The 14980-nt window shown below is 41.5% G+C and overlaps 1 protein-coding gene across 1 annotated transcript; it reads right to left on the bottom strand.

The window, feature by feature from the left end:
- Nucleotides 1–90: 90 nt before the first annotated feature.
- On the bottom strand, nt 91–14775 carry LOC102105356 (glycerol-3-phosphate dehydrogenase 1-like protein). The gene is made up of 8 exons (XM_005519636.3): nt 14655–14775; nt 10812–10989; nt 8833–8973; nt 7488–7626; nt 5758–5870; nt 3901–4134; nt 3654–3760; nt 91–2224 (listed from the first exon to the last, which is right to left on the bottom strand). The coding sequence occupies exons 1-8, from the start codon at nt 14693–14695 to the stop codon at nt 2128–2130; spliced, it is 1050 nt and encodes a 349-aa protein (XP_005519693.1). The 5' UTR covers nt 14696–14775; the 3' UTR covers nt 91–2127.
- Nucleotides 14776–14980: the final 205 nt, after the last annotated feature.

Here is a 14980-nt window from a genome sequence, read left to right on the forward strand (position 1 = left end):
TGATTAACTGCAAGAGAATGTGCAATAAAGGACCACTATTACAACAGTAATTTATTTTGTGAGAATGTTTAAAAATGAAATTACATCAAGTCTGCATATTGATCACTTTATTAAACTGTTATTTGATACACTTTGAATGTAAAATATTCTATGCTATTATTAGCTCATACATGACTTATCAGAAATTCAGCCTCATGGTGGAGGAAGGAATTTCCTGAATTCTCTATCACATCCTCATGTATTTGATACTTCAAAACTGTGCAGTGTGTAAGTATTTTTCCACTTGAAGATCGTAAATTCCCTGCTTTGTGTGAAGGATTTGGCCACATGATTCCCATTTCAGTGGCAGGAATGTTGGTGTTGCTCTGCAGAGCCCCAAGCTGTTGGCTGTGGCTGGAGTCTGAGCAGGAGGAGCTGAGCTATCCTTGCTGCAGTTCAGCAGGATCAGGGATGCTGCAGCCGCTGGTTTTTGGTATCTGAGCTAGCTTTGCTAGCTGTGAGACTGAGATTTTTACAATATATTTGTAATTACAATACATTATTTTATATATATTACTCTAGTAAATGTGAAAGACCTATCATTCCTCTAAATTGAGTTGAAATTATTTTATAATTAGCTCATTTTCTTTCCTCTAAGCAATATGACAGCGAGTACATAGATTTAAAAAACTTGCCTTCCTCTCTGCTATTTCAGAAAATCTGATAAAGCACAGCAAAAGTAGGTTACTCTTCCTTTTTTGCCTTCTCTCAAAATAGGAGTATTTCAAAAGGGGATTAAAGCTTATAAAATGAGCCACTGTTCATTTTATAGATCGTTTTATCTCTGAAAAACATCAGGTATGTAAAGTTACCCAAGTAGAGCTATAAGGTTTAAAAACTTCAATGTTTCTAAAATTTATGCCACTGGTAGCACAATAAAAAACCACTGGTCTGTGAACCCAGTTTGTGTTTAAAATTCAGAAGCAGATGGAGATCTCTCTCCTGGAGTGTAAGATGTGCTGCTTGAGCAGGATCAGGACACAACTCTGCAGTCTGGAAAGGCACGGGGAGCTGCACTGGTGTCAGACCAGTGGAGCTTCTCGGTGCAGCTAAAATGCAGCCCTGCAGGTGTGAAATGCCAGTTTGCAGGAGTTCTGTGCGTCTGTAGCGGTCGTTTCCATACTTGTATAAAAAGTCAAGTATCACGGAGGGTTTGTCACTGTTACTGGTTGCTGCCTCAAAATATCAGCAAGTGCACAAACTGTGCAAGCTGAGCCCTGGGTGCATCTCCCTCTTAACCTCCACTTCGCCCCTCTCAGCTGGTACCAATTAATGATGAGGACTTGCTGAGAAAATCTGATGCTAACATAATTGTCTTTGGTTATTCCAGATATTTTTCTTTTTTTTTTTTTTTTAGTTTGAAGGAATGCAGTAAATTTAATCAAGGTCAGATTACTATTGAGGATTCCTAATGTCCCAGATTTGAAACAAATAATACGCTCATCCCAAATCCCTTGTCCTTTCCCCCACCCCTTAAACTGTTTTATTTATACATCTGATGAATATTCAGATGTGTTTGAGCACAGTAATAGTACCTATTTTTCCAAAGAAGCTTATACTAGGAAACTAAATCAAGGAAAGCCTAAATGTCCCAAAATACAAAATGTTATTTATGTTAGAGGGAAATTATGGAAATCCAGCATTTGCCCATGTGATTGCATCTAACTGCTCCTGGATTTTTTTTTAAACTATAATTTATCTGTTTGAATGAGTTCTTTGATTTTTCTGTGTTTTGTGCCATTCTAGAAGTACCTGTAGCCAAAATGTTGAGTTTTATGTGAGCTATTTAGCTCTGTTGCAGAAATTACAAGGGGAACTGTTTTCAGTCAACAAGAAAGTAATTATAGGGAAATACCCACATTACTAATTCAAATAAATACTGTTAAATTTTCCATTTGTTTCTTATTCCTTAGGTATAATGTTGAAATTAAAGGCAGATTTTGTTACCCCCAGGGCAAGGGGAATGAAATACATTCTTTGTTGCTTTTTCAGCAAGTGTCACACAACCTGTTTCTCTACTTCAATTGCTGTGGAGTGAACAGAAGTCCCAGGAAGGTGAGAATTCAGCCAGGTGAGGAGAAGGGATCTCTACATGTGCTCTGGGTGGTTCTGCAGGCACATGAGGAAATCATGGATTGATCGACCCTCATAGCAGATCTTGTAGATGGTTGTAAATAATGGAAACCTGAAAGAAGCATGTAGGAATTAGAATAGTTTTTAAAGTTTATATGAATATTTCTATTCCATTTTAATGGAAAAAATCTTTTTGTTCTGTTGAAAGTGGAAAAATGTTTATCTTTACAATATAATTTTAGCTTGGGGCTGCCTTTACTGGAAGACTACTGGACGAACAAGAGCTAAAGAGGGACAAATTATGGGAGTGACAGCAGAGAAAAGCTGTTTTGGAAACAAAATACCTATCCAGTATTTTTTATTTAGAAACAATTTTGAATTGCATATCCTCTTTTCCTGCTGTGTGCAAAATGGATATATTATTTGCAGTCATTACTGGTATCCAAAGGACTAAAAAGAATGAAAATGTCTAATGATTTTCTTTTCTTGGCTTAAAGGATTCTTTTCCTTTTACAAGCTGTCTTAGTCATTATGTAGTAAAAAATGAGTCCACTGAACGACTCAGAGCTGAGCATGTAACAAAATACAATTATAGGATAATTATTAGATCAAGCTGTGGTTTAAAGCTGCTGTCAAAATGAGCTTTCCTTTTCTCTCTCATATTTGAAAGAATAAAGCCACTTGAATCTTCTGTATCTGTTCCAATTCTAATAAGTTTTTAAGGATTCATTTAGCAGTGTTTGACTTCTCAATACTGCTGATGTATAAGAGGGAATGGGATGGAAGGAAGTTTAGCTCTGTTGTGTAAATTGAGGCAAAGGTTTCAAATTATAAATAATCTTACATCATCCCAAGGAATTAGAGGTACTTTTTACCTCAGCAGTATTTGTGACACTGAGGTATTGATATCAGCACACATTAGCTGTTCAGTGCATGTAAAACACTTTGATTAGGAATATGATCCTGAAATTTGTACTGAGATAACCAAGTTCAGGTTTGCACTGAGAGCAGGACTGCTCCAAGCTGCAGTGGTATACTGGTATACTGAGAACAAGAAACCCATTGGCCCATAAATCATGTCTGCAAGATGATTCTATGTACGGCCTTAAATCTTATTTGGGGGATGAGGATGTCTGGGAGGCTTCTTTACATTACAAGTTCTTCTGTTTCCTGTGTATGGGTCAATTGCTTAAGAGTGATGATCTCTGTGGGTCCCTTCCAACTCAAAATATTCTGTGATTGTGTCCCCTGCTGTTCCAATATGTGATCTCACATTACTCTGTCTTCTATTAAGCACTAACAGTATCCCCTGAACCCACTCTCTGCCTGTGACTTGTTTCTTCTAACGCTGCTCAGCCCTTATCCCATTCAACTGACCCTGGCAGTAAGGAGCCAAGCCAGGCTCTAGCAGTGGCCCGAGGTGTAGAAAGCTGTTCTTGCAGAAATTAATAAAATAATTAAACACAAGTACAGTTAAGGAGGTTATGAATCACTCATAATTTGTTGTTGATTTTGTTGGTTTTTTAAATCAAAGCACTTACTTATGGAGCATATCTTTCTGTTTCAGGATTTTGTAGACTTCAGCTGAGGTCTGAGGACCTTGCAGCTTTTGTCCATTCAGCATCTCCTTTTCCAGCTCCTCAATGGACTAGAAGAGAGAAGACTGATTGGGTCAGAGGGGATACTGCTGTGATACCAGCAGTTATCAAGGTAAACAATTGATGCCTTTGTAAAACACAGAAGGACTTCTTCATGCATTAACGTAAAATATTTCAAAATACTCCTTACTTTTCCTGTGCGAGCAAAGGCTTCTGCTACTTTTCTGTTGCGTCCCCCATAGCAGGTGGTGATGAGATCAGCGACCCCACAGCTTTCCAAAAAGGTGGCTATTGACACTGGTCCCTTGCAGAACATCTTGGCAAAGGCCACCATCTCCATGAGGCCCAGGCGTATCACTGCTGCCTTGGTGTTGTCACCGAAGCTCAGTCCATCGCAGAACCCCGCGCCCACCGCCACGATGTTCTGAAAATGGGCCAGTGCAAAATACAGGGGAGGGAAGGAAACGGTCAGCCAAGGTGTGCAGCTCATCAGCATGTACTGAGCTGCAAGGAAACCCCACAAATCCCTCTTCATCAGAATAAGGGTCAGTTTCCAATGGTCATGAGTTTGTCTTATGAAGAAACAGGTCAGATAATGTTGAACAAAAGTCACTGGACTTTTAGAAGATTTTTATTATCTACTGTTACTCCCATGGGCAAAAACCAAAGCAGTGTTTTATACACTAATATTGCAATCACGTAGCATGTATGTGCAATTAGTGTTTTGTTTTTCCACCAGTTCCAAGTTGGATCTCACTGACCCTTCTGTTTAACTATTTAAAATATCCCACAGAGTCATACCTTTCTACACTTTCCTTGTGGGTCTTTGATTTGAGCAGGCAGGAGCATCTATTAGAGCTGATTTGAGCATCTATGAAGATGCTGCAATAGATCAAATTTTGGGCTTACCTACAAATATGAATAGAACTGCTCTTCTCTACAACTCTAAACAAATCTCTCAGGATCTTAAACATCTTCACAACTCCTCACCATTGTTTGGCATGTTTCCCTTCCCACCTTCCAATTCCCAGCTCCTAAGTAAGTCCCTAAATAACTGTAGTTCAGTGTATATGAGTAATATGCCACCTGGTGCTACCATTGGCGTGTTTGCTCCAGACATGTATGTACCCCAGTGCACATGTTTAATTTTTAAAGTTTTTTTTAGCAGAGGCAAAACCAAAGCATTTATTTCAAGAAGTGCAATGATTTATCACAAAACAGAAAAACCCTCTCTCCCATCTGTTCCTGCCCCCAGTTCTGCTCTGTGGCAAAAAGCAAAATCTGTAGTGTTTGGTTTTGTATGTCAAGAAATTTTATTTTTGTATGCGAAGTTAAACAGGACCAGATCTTTCCTCATCAGTCATCCACCTCCTCCATGGAAAAGTGAATTATTGAAGTATAAATGACTAATTCTGTGAAGAAGTAAAAAAGATCACAGTCTGAAGTCACTTTAAATTAATATAAAAGCAAACTATGAATCTCAAACTATGAAACAATTGTCCCCTCACTGGAAATTTGGTGACTCTGGTGTTATTTCTGATCCCACCTGGGATCTCCATGTGGGCATTGCTGAATGCTGCACAGATGTGCTGCCAACACAGATCATAGCTTCTGATGTGAATTTTCTAGCAAGTTAGTACTTAAATCATGGACATAATTATTAGTGGAGCTACTCTGTGTAGTGAGAGTCTTTGTTTTGTGTGCTCACAACACACAGACAAGAATACACAGTGGACTAAACTCTGCTCTCAAAAACAGATGTGCCTCTGGTAAAATAAAGATAAAAATACAAGTATTTTGAAATACTTTGTCTGCAGCTACATTTTAGATAAATTTCCCCTTTTTGAGACATTTATTTCCCAGGTTGGAAAACTTATTTCCCAGGTTTATTTCCCAGGTTGGAAAACTGGCTCATGAATGATTCATCTTGTCTGTCCTCATTCACTCACATGGTGACAGGACTCAAATTAGACCCCGTGGCTTACAGAAAACTCAGGTGAGGTTAGAATTTGGCCCTAATAAAACAGATTGGCTTGAAAACACTCACTTTTAAGGCTCCACAAAGCTCCACTGTATCAGAGTCAAGCACCACAGTAATCCTGAAATTTGGGGTCTGCATTAATTCTTTAAAGATTTCACCTTGTGTTTCATTTTTGCATCCTGTGGGAAGGAAGGATGAAAGAGAACTTTTACAATGTTTCAGAGTGCACACAATTAACCTGAAATAAGGATTTACTTCAGCTTTTGTGATCCCAGTCCCAAGGTGTTGCTAAACTAGAGGTTTGTGCAACAGCAGTTTCTGCTGCTGGAGGTCAGTGTTCCACTCCAGGCCACTGATCAACGTTGCTTAGTGACACTTTAAAGAGCTTAAAAGTAGATACCCCCTAATGAATCTTTCTGCCTGAGAAAACTTGTACAACCACAGACATTACAAAAGACATTATTTACAAACCATTCCCTGAAGGACAATGGTGTAATTTCTGCTTTGAAAATGTAAACCTGTGTCACTGCTAAGTACTATGATGGGGTACAAATGACTGTTGCCCAGTTACAGGGAGATCCACACATGATGAAATTGAAGGTTGCCACTGCTAAAACCTTCTTCCTACCAATTGTACAGAGGTCATGTATCATGTTGTTACAGTGCTCAGCCAAGGAGAACCCCTAGTGCTAAAGGACCCAAGGTTTGCCTTAATCCACAGAGCCCATGGCCAGCTGGGCAAAGACCTTTGAATAGAGTTTCACTTCAATTTTGTTCAAGGTAGCTTGGTTTCCTTCAGGGGGAGCTCAGCTATGAGTTTTTCTAGCCTGGGGCACCACATTCTGGTAGCTGGGAGATTTCTCACCATCTCCTGAGAACCTTTAGGATTGCTTCTTGTTCTTCACAATACCAGCTCTCTTTGAGGTGGCTGTTTCCGGGCTGCATGGCTTTCCATGAGGACAAAAGTAAGGTGCAAAGCTCTTTGCACAGTCATCATCACATCATGGCTTCAAACCAGGACAGCAGAAATTAAATTCTCTCCCAGAAGAATTAATATAACTCAACTCTCCTGATCGTGTCTAGTCCTATTTGTGCCTAGTTGCTCTTTCAATAACAAATGCCCACTGCTAGTTTGCACCATTAATGTAATATTTGCAAGGCAAAGGAACATTATTGCAACACAATTTATTTTTCTTTTGCCTCTCCTAGCTATGGAAAAATGTAACTTTAATTTTGACTGACTTAAAAAATCTTCAAGTTTTAAAACATACTGGATGAACTTTTCAAATCAGGTCAGATTCAGTCTTGGGAGGATCTGAAGTCAAGGCTTGGCAAGCAGTCCAAATGGGAGAGAAGAACAGAATGTTACTGGGTTTTCTTTTCCAAACAAAGAAATTTTAAGATGAAGAAATACACCTCTGGGAGTGTGAGCACATAGGAGCTTCTGATTACACTTCTTTAGACTGTATTGTGTATCAGCTGCTAATGTACTCCATGTTGAGCTCTACAGACACAAATGGTGTCTCTTGACAACTCCTACAGAAGCAGGATTAAGTTGTGATATTTTCAATGGATTAAATTAGCTCTCAGCACTGAAACCTACTGTCAGTTTGAATCTGATTTTTTTAGCACCAAACCCTCTGGAAATAATCCTGGCTCCCTGAAGGAGCTCAGCAGGCACACTGCTCCACTTGGGAACCACCTGGGACCAGTCTCATCCCCCTGCTTTTTCCAGAGGTTATCCTGCCACAGATGACTTTAAACCCCAGCTCTAATTGGCTCTTTGCAATAGTTACCAATGGTGGTCTCACAGAACTTCTCATCAGCCACTTCTTTGGCTATGTTGGCCCCCATCAGCACACTGATCTCTATTTTCAGTTGCTCTCGAATGAGGTCAGAGATGAGCTTCAGGCCATCAGGACCCTCATCAATCCCCTGAAAAGAAGATAGTTAAAGCCAGGGTATTAGAATAGGAAAATGACAGCAGCAGAGCACTGGTAAAGCAGAAGGTGTTCTATTGCCTGCAGCTCTCTGCTTTTAATTGAAAAGAAAGGGTCTTAAAATCACTAGTGTTAGCCATTAATACAAATGCTCTGGATTTGTAGTTTGGTAACTGCAAATTCAAGGCAAGCTCAGGGAGAAGGGGTGACAGTCAAGGTAATCCTGTAAGGGGCCTCACATCAAGTGCTGCTGTCCTGAGGCTTGCTTTCTTTGATGTTGTATTTTTCCTTTCAGTTAAATTTCTGTTAGTACGGGATCAGACATTTAAAATTAAGTCTGTAATAAATGGCTTTTTTTGCAAGATCTAAGTATTAATCAGAGTGCTTTTTGGGTTTTAGGAAGTATACTGAACTATCTTGGGCTTTTTTAAGCTAAATTTGCAGAAATGTCCTTCCTCTCCTACCTTCCTCTCTTCTCCTTACTGCTGCTTATGAGATAATTTCTACAGAGGGGAAGAGCTGGTATTGAAGTCTGAAAACTTGAATTACATTTCTTTCATTACAATTTTAAGTGGGATATTTCCTGTAATGCAATCAAAAGGAGTGGTAAGACTACATTCCTATGCTTTGCCTCTGGCTTTTAGTTTAACATTCTCTTAAGATATTCATACCTTTTAAGATTACGATTGTCTGGTACCTCTCTGACCTTAAGAAGAGATTCCTCAGTTCATGCCAGATAATTGCTTGAGTTTTGCAAAATCATTAGTGTTATTATGCCATTTTAATGCTGCCAAAAACAGTTTTAGTATGTACTTGGAAGAGGCACTTTGGCTCGGAGTTCTTAGTTAGGAGTTAGCTGAGGCTGTAGTCTCAGAGTATTTTTTCTGGCAGCAGTGCCAGCTTTATGCATCCCTTCCTCTTCCCATTTTCACCTCCATGCTGGTCCAAGTAGGAACTGATCCAAGCTAAACATGACTGGCAAAGACAGATACTCTTAGCCTGGATAGGTTGCCCCATCCTTCCCTCTCCACAGCCACAAGAACAGCAGAAGGGCTGGCAGAGCTGGGCAAGTTTTAACTCTTGCAGAAAGAAATGCTTGTGTTTATGCAGAGCATGCAGCTGAGGGCTGCAGCTCCTGTCCTTAAGTTGGAGCTGTTTATTTACTCCATATTGACTGGGTACTGTGGAGACAACAGCTTACCTTGATCAGCGAAATCCCAAATGTTCCAGGTTTTATCTGTCCTGCAATCTGCTCACAGATTCGTCCAATAAATTGATGTGGCAGAACAAATACTAAAATATCTGCTCCATTTGCTGCTTCAGCCACGTCTGGTACAGCCACCTGGGATGAGAGTGACAAACAAAATGAGCCCCGGGTAGGAATCCTCAGTCCTTGCAAGACACCATCATGCCAAAGCCATGGCAGATGCAGTGCAAATGTCCTTAATTTTAACTGGCCCTCCACACAAGCAGCTACAGATCTCTTCTGAAATATACAAAGCAGTTGAACTGTTTTGGGGTTGGATTTTTTATAATTTTTTTATAATTTTACCCTGTGTGGATAATCTGGGGAAGATTATATACTTCATAAATTTGCAGTGTGCTGGGAAGCCCCTTCATCTTCTTGATCTGGTTCCTGAAGATAGCTGACCAACCCCATATGATTCTTCTGGAATGAGTGGTAGCACTGGGGAGCACAGGAGAAAAATGGGGCGGTGGGACAGAGGCTCTTCTGGAAGTCCTTAGTTTCCATTAGGTCACCAGCTGAGTTACTGAGGAATAAATTAAATTGCATCAAAAGGCAGAGATTATTATAATCTTTGGGCTGGTATGTGTCTTTGTTTTAAATATACAGCAATTTTCCCAAGAGTTACAAAAACCTATACAGTGTGCTTAAATACTACCTAGCTGTATCTTCCTCCAAATGCCATTACTCAGAACAACAATTCAAGCCAGGCTGCAGAAACAACAGCAGGTGACTTTGAGCCTGCTAGGAGCAGTTTACAGTACATCACTCTTGGATGCAGCCTTGGAGCATGCAGCCTTAAGCAAGTGGGATTCCCAGCAAGAAAACTGGAGCTGCTGCCAGCAAGGCTGCTTCTCTGGGAAAACAGTGAAGTGGGAGCAGAGCAGAGGCTGGCAGCACTGCACAGGCTGTGCTCCTGTCTCTCCAAAATGCTGCAGAGCAATGCAAGGAAAAGCTCAGCTTGTTTGGTTTTCTTTATTTTTTTTCTCAGTTGGAGATGGCTTGAGGGTCCCTCTACTGCAACCAGCTGATTTTTGCTGGTGAAGCCTCAGGCTTTGCTCTAAATAGTGTGAGGCTGGCCTCAAGGGATGATGAAAAGCCTGTTGATCTGCTAGAGTGTTGTAAAAATAACAGTGACAAGTCAGTTGTAACCCAGGAGAACTGTGTGCCAAGTTCAAACACCAGGAGTGCAAATATGCAATCACAGCACAAAGTGGAATACTAAATATAACCACTCCCCAAACAAGGAGACCTGCCACATGCAGCATTTTAACTTCCCTTCAGAACTGCAACTGTTCCAAAAATGTGGTGCTACTCACAAAGCGGTGGTATTTGGCAAAATCTTGAACAGCCAAACCCCCTCACCTCACTTGCTTTGGTGGCAGTAAATTATCTAAGGTGATTAATTTAAGTAGGGATGTGTAACTTGGTATTTTAAATGTCCATAAAAATAAATATCTTATATTTTTTGATGGAATTTGGAGCTTTATTAACTGCAGCTGTCCTGAAATCACCCATGAGCTGATAGCTCATTATTCATCTGTTAAGTTGCAGCCTCTGCTTTTGATTTCTTTTTGTGAAGAAAGGAGAAGAGTAGCTTTGTCTGTTTTTCCAGAAGATGCTGTGGGTTTGAAATATCTCAGCTCTGTGTAGACAGATCTTTGCCTGCCGTTTCTAGACTTGTGCTGATTTCTGCCAGGGAGGAGGATGGTGTGATACCAGCACAGACACAGTTGGTGTTTGAAGTTGTGTGTGACATACAAGACAAGCAGAAATCACAGAACTGAATTATATTCCTGGGAGTTATAATGGAGTGAGTTAGGTGGCAAACTAGAACAAAGCAGTGAATTGCTTCCTAATTTCTTTCTCTGATGTTGCCTCCCTTATAAAAAATAAAAAAATTCAGTGATTTTGAATTTCTGTTTTCAACTTACCACGTTGTGGGGTATCTTGTATCCAGGCAGATATTTAACATTTTCATGTTCCTGGTTGATGATTTCTGAGAGTTTTCTTCCATTAATGATCTCTTCAAACACCCACATCTTGACAGTGGGATCAAATCTGTTGGAATTCTGGACATTTTTGCCAATGATTCTTGCTATGGCTGATCCCCTTTAAAATAAAAATAAAAATAATTAAAAGGGGAAAAGTACATTTTTTGTGAATTGGAAACACAAGTTACTTTAAACAGCATAACTCATAAAAAGCCTGTGCTATAAAGCTGTCTAGCTACTTGCAACATTTATCAGAAAGCTTCAGCCACTACCCTCCATCAAGAGCTCCTCAAGTTTAAAAACAGAGAAAGTAGAACAGGGGAAAAATATAACTTCAATAATGGAACTGAAGTAGTATCAAAGGCTGTAGAGCAGGAGTGTGATGTACCATCAACAGCACTAAAAATACATTATCTGAGATTAAAATCTCTTATGGTCCTCAGATAATTCTGGTTTTTGTCAAGATCAATAAATGTAAAATGACCCAGGTGGTAAATCAGTGCTGAGCCATCTTGCTGTGACAGTCTTTGTGCATCTCATGTAAAATAGATGCATCCCACTTTCCTATCCATAACCAAACAGCTACAATAAGGATTTTACATAAGAGGTAAATGCTCAGAAAAAAAATCAAACAACCCTTCAACCTGGTGGTTTCTCTTTGCATATTGTTCTAATTATCACTGTAACAGGACCTGTAATACTTGCAGCCTGAGGATATTTTAAGCATCCAGTTTACTCATCTTGAGTCATGCTGAGCATTTTTAATTTCAGGTCAGACAATAATTTTATTCCCCCATCATCACTGCAGCCTTGCAAACATTCACATGGCAAGGGAGAATTAGAAACCTCACAGAAAATATTGGAAGTATTAATGAACTTGAACTTATTTGAGGAGGTGATTATTTTTACTCCTCTCTTCCTTCTCTCCATTGTAGTGCTACTTTAATCTCTCAAGTATTGGCCACTTTATTAAAACAAGTGAAAGAGAACCTCCAGTTGCAGCACTCCTGTCCTCTGACCCACTTGTAACAAGGAGCATGAGGATTAGCTGTGGTGGGTGTTCTGGAACTGATAAAGTTCTTGGGGATATCAAAGTCTAGGTAAGTCAGAGCTGTTAATGATTCAAAGGGAAACCACATTGTAACTGACCCTCCTTGGTTCACCCATATTTTTCATGTAACAGGTTTGCATAAATTAAATTGCTCAATAACTACTAAGGTCTTATTAATAGGTAATTAAGGTCTTAATCTTTAATGATAAAGAAATCCTGCTGTGATCACGTTTCACTTTGCTTGGTGTTGATTATATGCTATATCCTGAGCTACTGTAGTCTTTTTATTTAGTTATTTAGTTTGGGGCTTTTTGGTTGGTTTGTGGTTTTTGTTTTGGTTTTTTTTTAATTTTGTAAGGGATTATTTAGTTTGGTCCTTTACAATATCTAGGGAAGTATTTTAAGGGTGAACCTTTACTGTAAGACTTCTGCTGTTTTGAAAAAAAAGGCATGCAGTTATATCATACATTCATATTATTTATAAAATTGCTTATATTCTGGTTCTCTTGCCTTGCTATCAACAGACGGCACATTCAAAGCTTGAGCTGAGGATGAATTTTGGCTCCACACAAGAAAACTGTACTAACAAGAAAAAGGCTTGGGTTTTTTTCATAAACTTGAGATATAAATTCATTGTCCACATTGTCCAGCACAACCTGGATGATGAATTTGCACATCAAGCCTGCCCATAAAAATAACTTTTTTAGCTAAGTACCAAGAACACATGATTTTCTGTTGAAAGATGCAGACTCCAGCTCTAATCCCTGAAATCCTGAATGGGACTTGCAACTCTCAGTAGATAAACACAAACCCTCCTGTACCTACTGGCAACCACAAAATGCAGTGCAGCACTTGCTTCACTCAACCATATCACTCATGAGCCTCCTGGCAGTGTTGACTTAGCAAGTCCCCGTGACCTGCTGAACTTCTGCAGCTGACATGAGCTTTTGCAACATTGCTGTGTCACGTGTCAACCACGATTCTGAGCTGCAGGAAAGCCTCAAGAGCACGGATCTGAACTGCCACCCAGATATTTATGAGGAACATAAGAAAAAAAAATGTTTGCCAAAGGTAAACATTGTATTTCTCTGTAACACTAAAACAACCTGTTCTGCCACCAAGGCTATGAATAGATGTTATTCATAAATCAGAGCACAATCTTTATGTCCTCCATGAAGATTTTAGAGTTGATGTATATGGTAGGAAGCAAGAGATGGGCACAGGAAGACAGGCAGTATGGGTAAGAGATTGTATTGAATGGGCTGGGGTCTCAGTATCTCTGTAGTATAGCTCTTTTCAAGTTTGTAGGTACATGTGGGAAAACAGACAACTTCCTCGAGTACCGATCTGAATACAACTAAGTGACTTTAAATGATGTCTCATGGAAAGGGGGACATCCTGGGAAAAGCTACTTGAGGATGCAGCAAGAGAATGATGAAGTTTGTGACTATGGGCTGACCAAAGGTATAAAAAGTTGCCTTCCAAACATGCAGTCATGGCTGTTGAGGGCTTGGAAGAGACAATGAGCTGCCTGCACAGGCAGGTGAGGGAAGAGAAAGTGGCAGGAAGAGGGATACCTTCCCTGAAAAAACATGTGAAAACAGCAGTTGAGGAAACAAGTGATGGGGCTAGAGAAAGCCAGAAGTGTGACAATGAGGTCCAGAAGACTTGGCTGTGCATGTTCCATGTGAAAGGCTGTGTCTATGAGATGTCATGCACAAAGAGAATGCATTGAGGGCAGTGGACTGTTTTTACAAGGCAGGAAGTCAGAGAGCTGTGCTTAAACTCTGCTGTGTTCTCAGCAGCTCACAAGCAACCACTCCCTCACTTACTGACACTTCTGGCATTACTTCCACCTAGCTGTCAGATATTTTTAAAATCTTAAGAAGCTTGCTCTCCTTGTACAAAAACAATCACCAGAACTACCTGGAGGCTGGGTTTGCTAATCCCAAATGCATGCACATGCATGTTGGTCTGTTTGTTTGTGCTCAGTGTACAGAAAGCATAAGAAAAGTAAGATGCTAAGTCGTGTGAGATGGATTTACTGATCTTACTGGGATCTGTCAAGCTCAGGGAGTTCTGGAGACCTGTGCTTTTTCCGGGCTGGAAAGCACTGAGCAGTAGCAAACATATTCTTAAGAATGAGAATAAATGAGAGACCTGAACACTATGCTGTGTCCACACCAAGATGCAGAAGGACATGCTGAGGAGGATGGAAGTGAAAGGTGCCAATACATTGTGGCTTTAAATGAAGCCCGCGCCCCGGTTCCTTCAGAGGAACACAAACAGCATCACCACCCTTCTCACTGCTGAATGCTTCAACCTGAACTGCCGGGGCCCTGCCGCAGGCACACACAGCGACAGCCGCAGATCCTGGCCTCTCTCTGGGTTCTGTCGCCAGGCTTTAAGCGGCTCACACACCTGGGGCGACGCGGGAGCCTCATGTCTTTGCAGTTCTCATTGAGCGGTGCATCTCTCGGGGCCGATGGTCCCTGCCCAGGAGCCCAGAACCGCGGCAGGACGGGCCCGGGGTCGCTGTTTCAGGACCATGGAGACGCTCCGCGCCCCCGGCCCCGCCGCTCCCCGTACCGCACCTGTTGCGAAACCCCCCCTTGCCGCGGCGGGAGGAAAAACCGAGGAAGGAACGGGGGAAGGAGGAGGAAAAGGGAAAGACATGAGAGAGAAAAAGGGAGGAGGGCAAAGGGAGAGCCCCCCCGCGCTGCGGCACTCACCAGTTCCCCGAGCCGACGATGCAGACGCGGAGCGGCGACATCCTGCGGGCTGCGTGTCGCCCGCGGGGCTCGGCTCGGAGGGTTCGGTCCCTCCCCAGGCAGCACCGCCCCTGCCGGCCGGCCCGGCCCCCGGCGATGCGGGAGGGACGGGCGTGAGCGAGCGGCGGCCCCGGGGCAACGCCGGGTCCTCCCCGGCCCCGCCTGCGACCCCGGCGGATGCTCTGCCCGGGTCGGTCCTTGCGCCGAGGGCTGCCCTGCCAGTGTCGGCTGGGAGGGGGGGATTCAGTGCCCCGGAAGGGGAATGGCGAAAATGGTGTCTTCTCCTA

The sequence above is a fragment of the Pseudopodoces humilis genome, chromosome 8 (genome assembly GCF_049639895.1).
Source record: "Pseudopodoces humilis isolate 2021_Gansu_Grassland_sample_001 chromosome 8, ASM4963989v1, whole genome shotgun sequence".
In the NCBI taxonomy this organism is placed as follows: Eukaryota; Metazoa; Chordata; class Aves; order Passeriformes; family Paridae; genus Pseudopodoces; species Pseudopodoces humilis.

Bases quoted from the DNA above. Each gene is read 5' to 3' on its own strand.
- LOC102105356 (XM_005519636.3), bottom strand. From the start codon at position 14,695: ATGTCGCCGCTCCGCGTCTGCATCGTCGGCTCGGGGAACTG. The intron at 8,974-10,811 runs GTAAGTTGAAAA...CTCTCATCCCAG, and splicing joins ACAAGATACCCCACAACGTG to GTGGCTGTACCAGACGTGGC. The intron at 3,761-3,900 runs GTAAGGAGTATT...TCTCTCTTCTAG, and splicing joins CCTTTGCTCGCACAGGAAAA to TCCATTGAGGAGCTGGAAAA.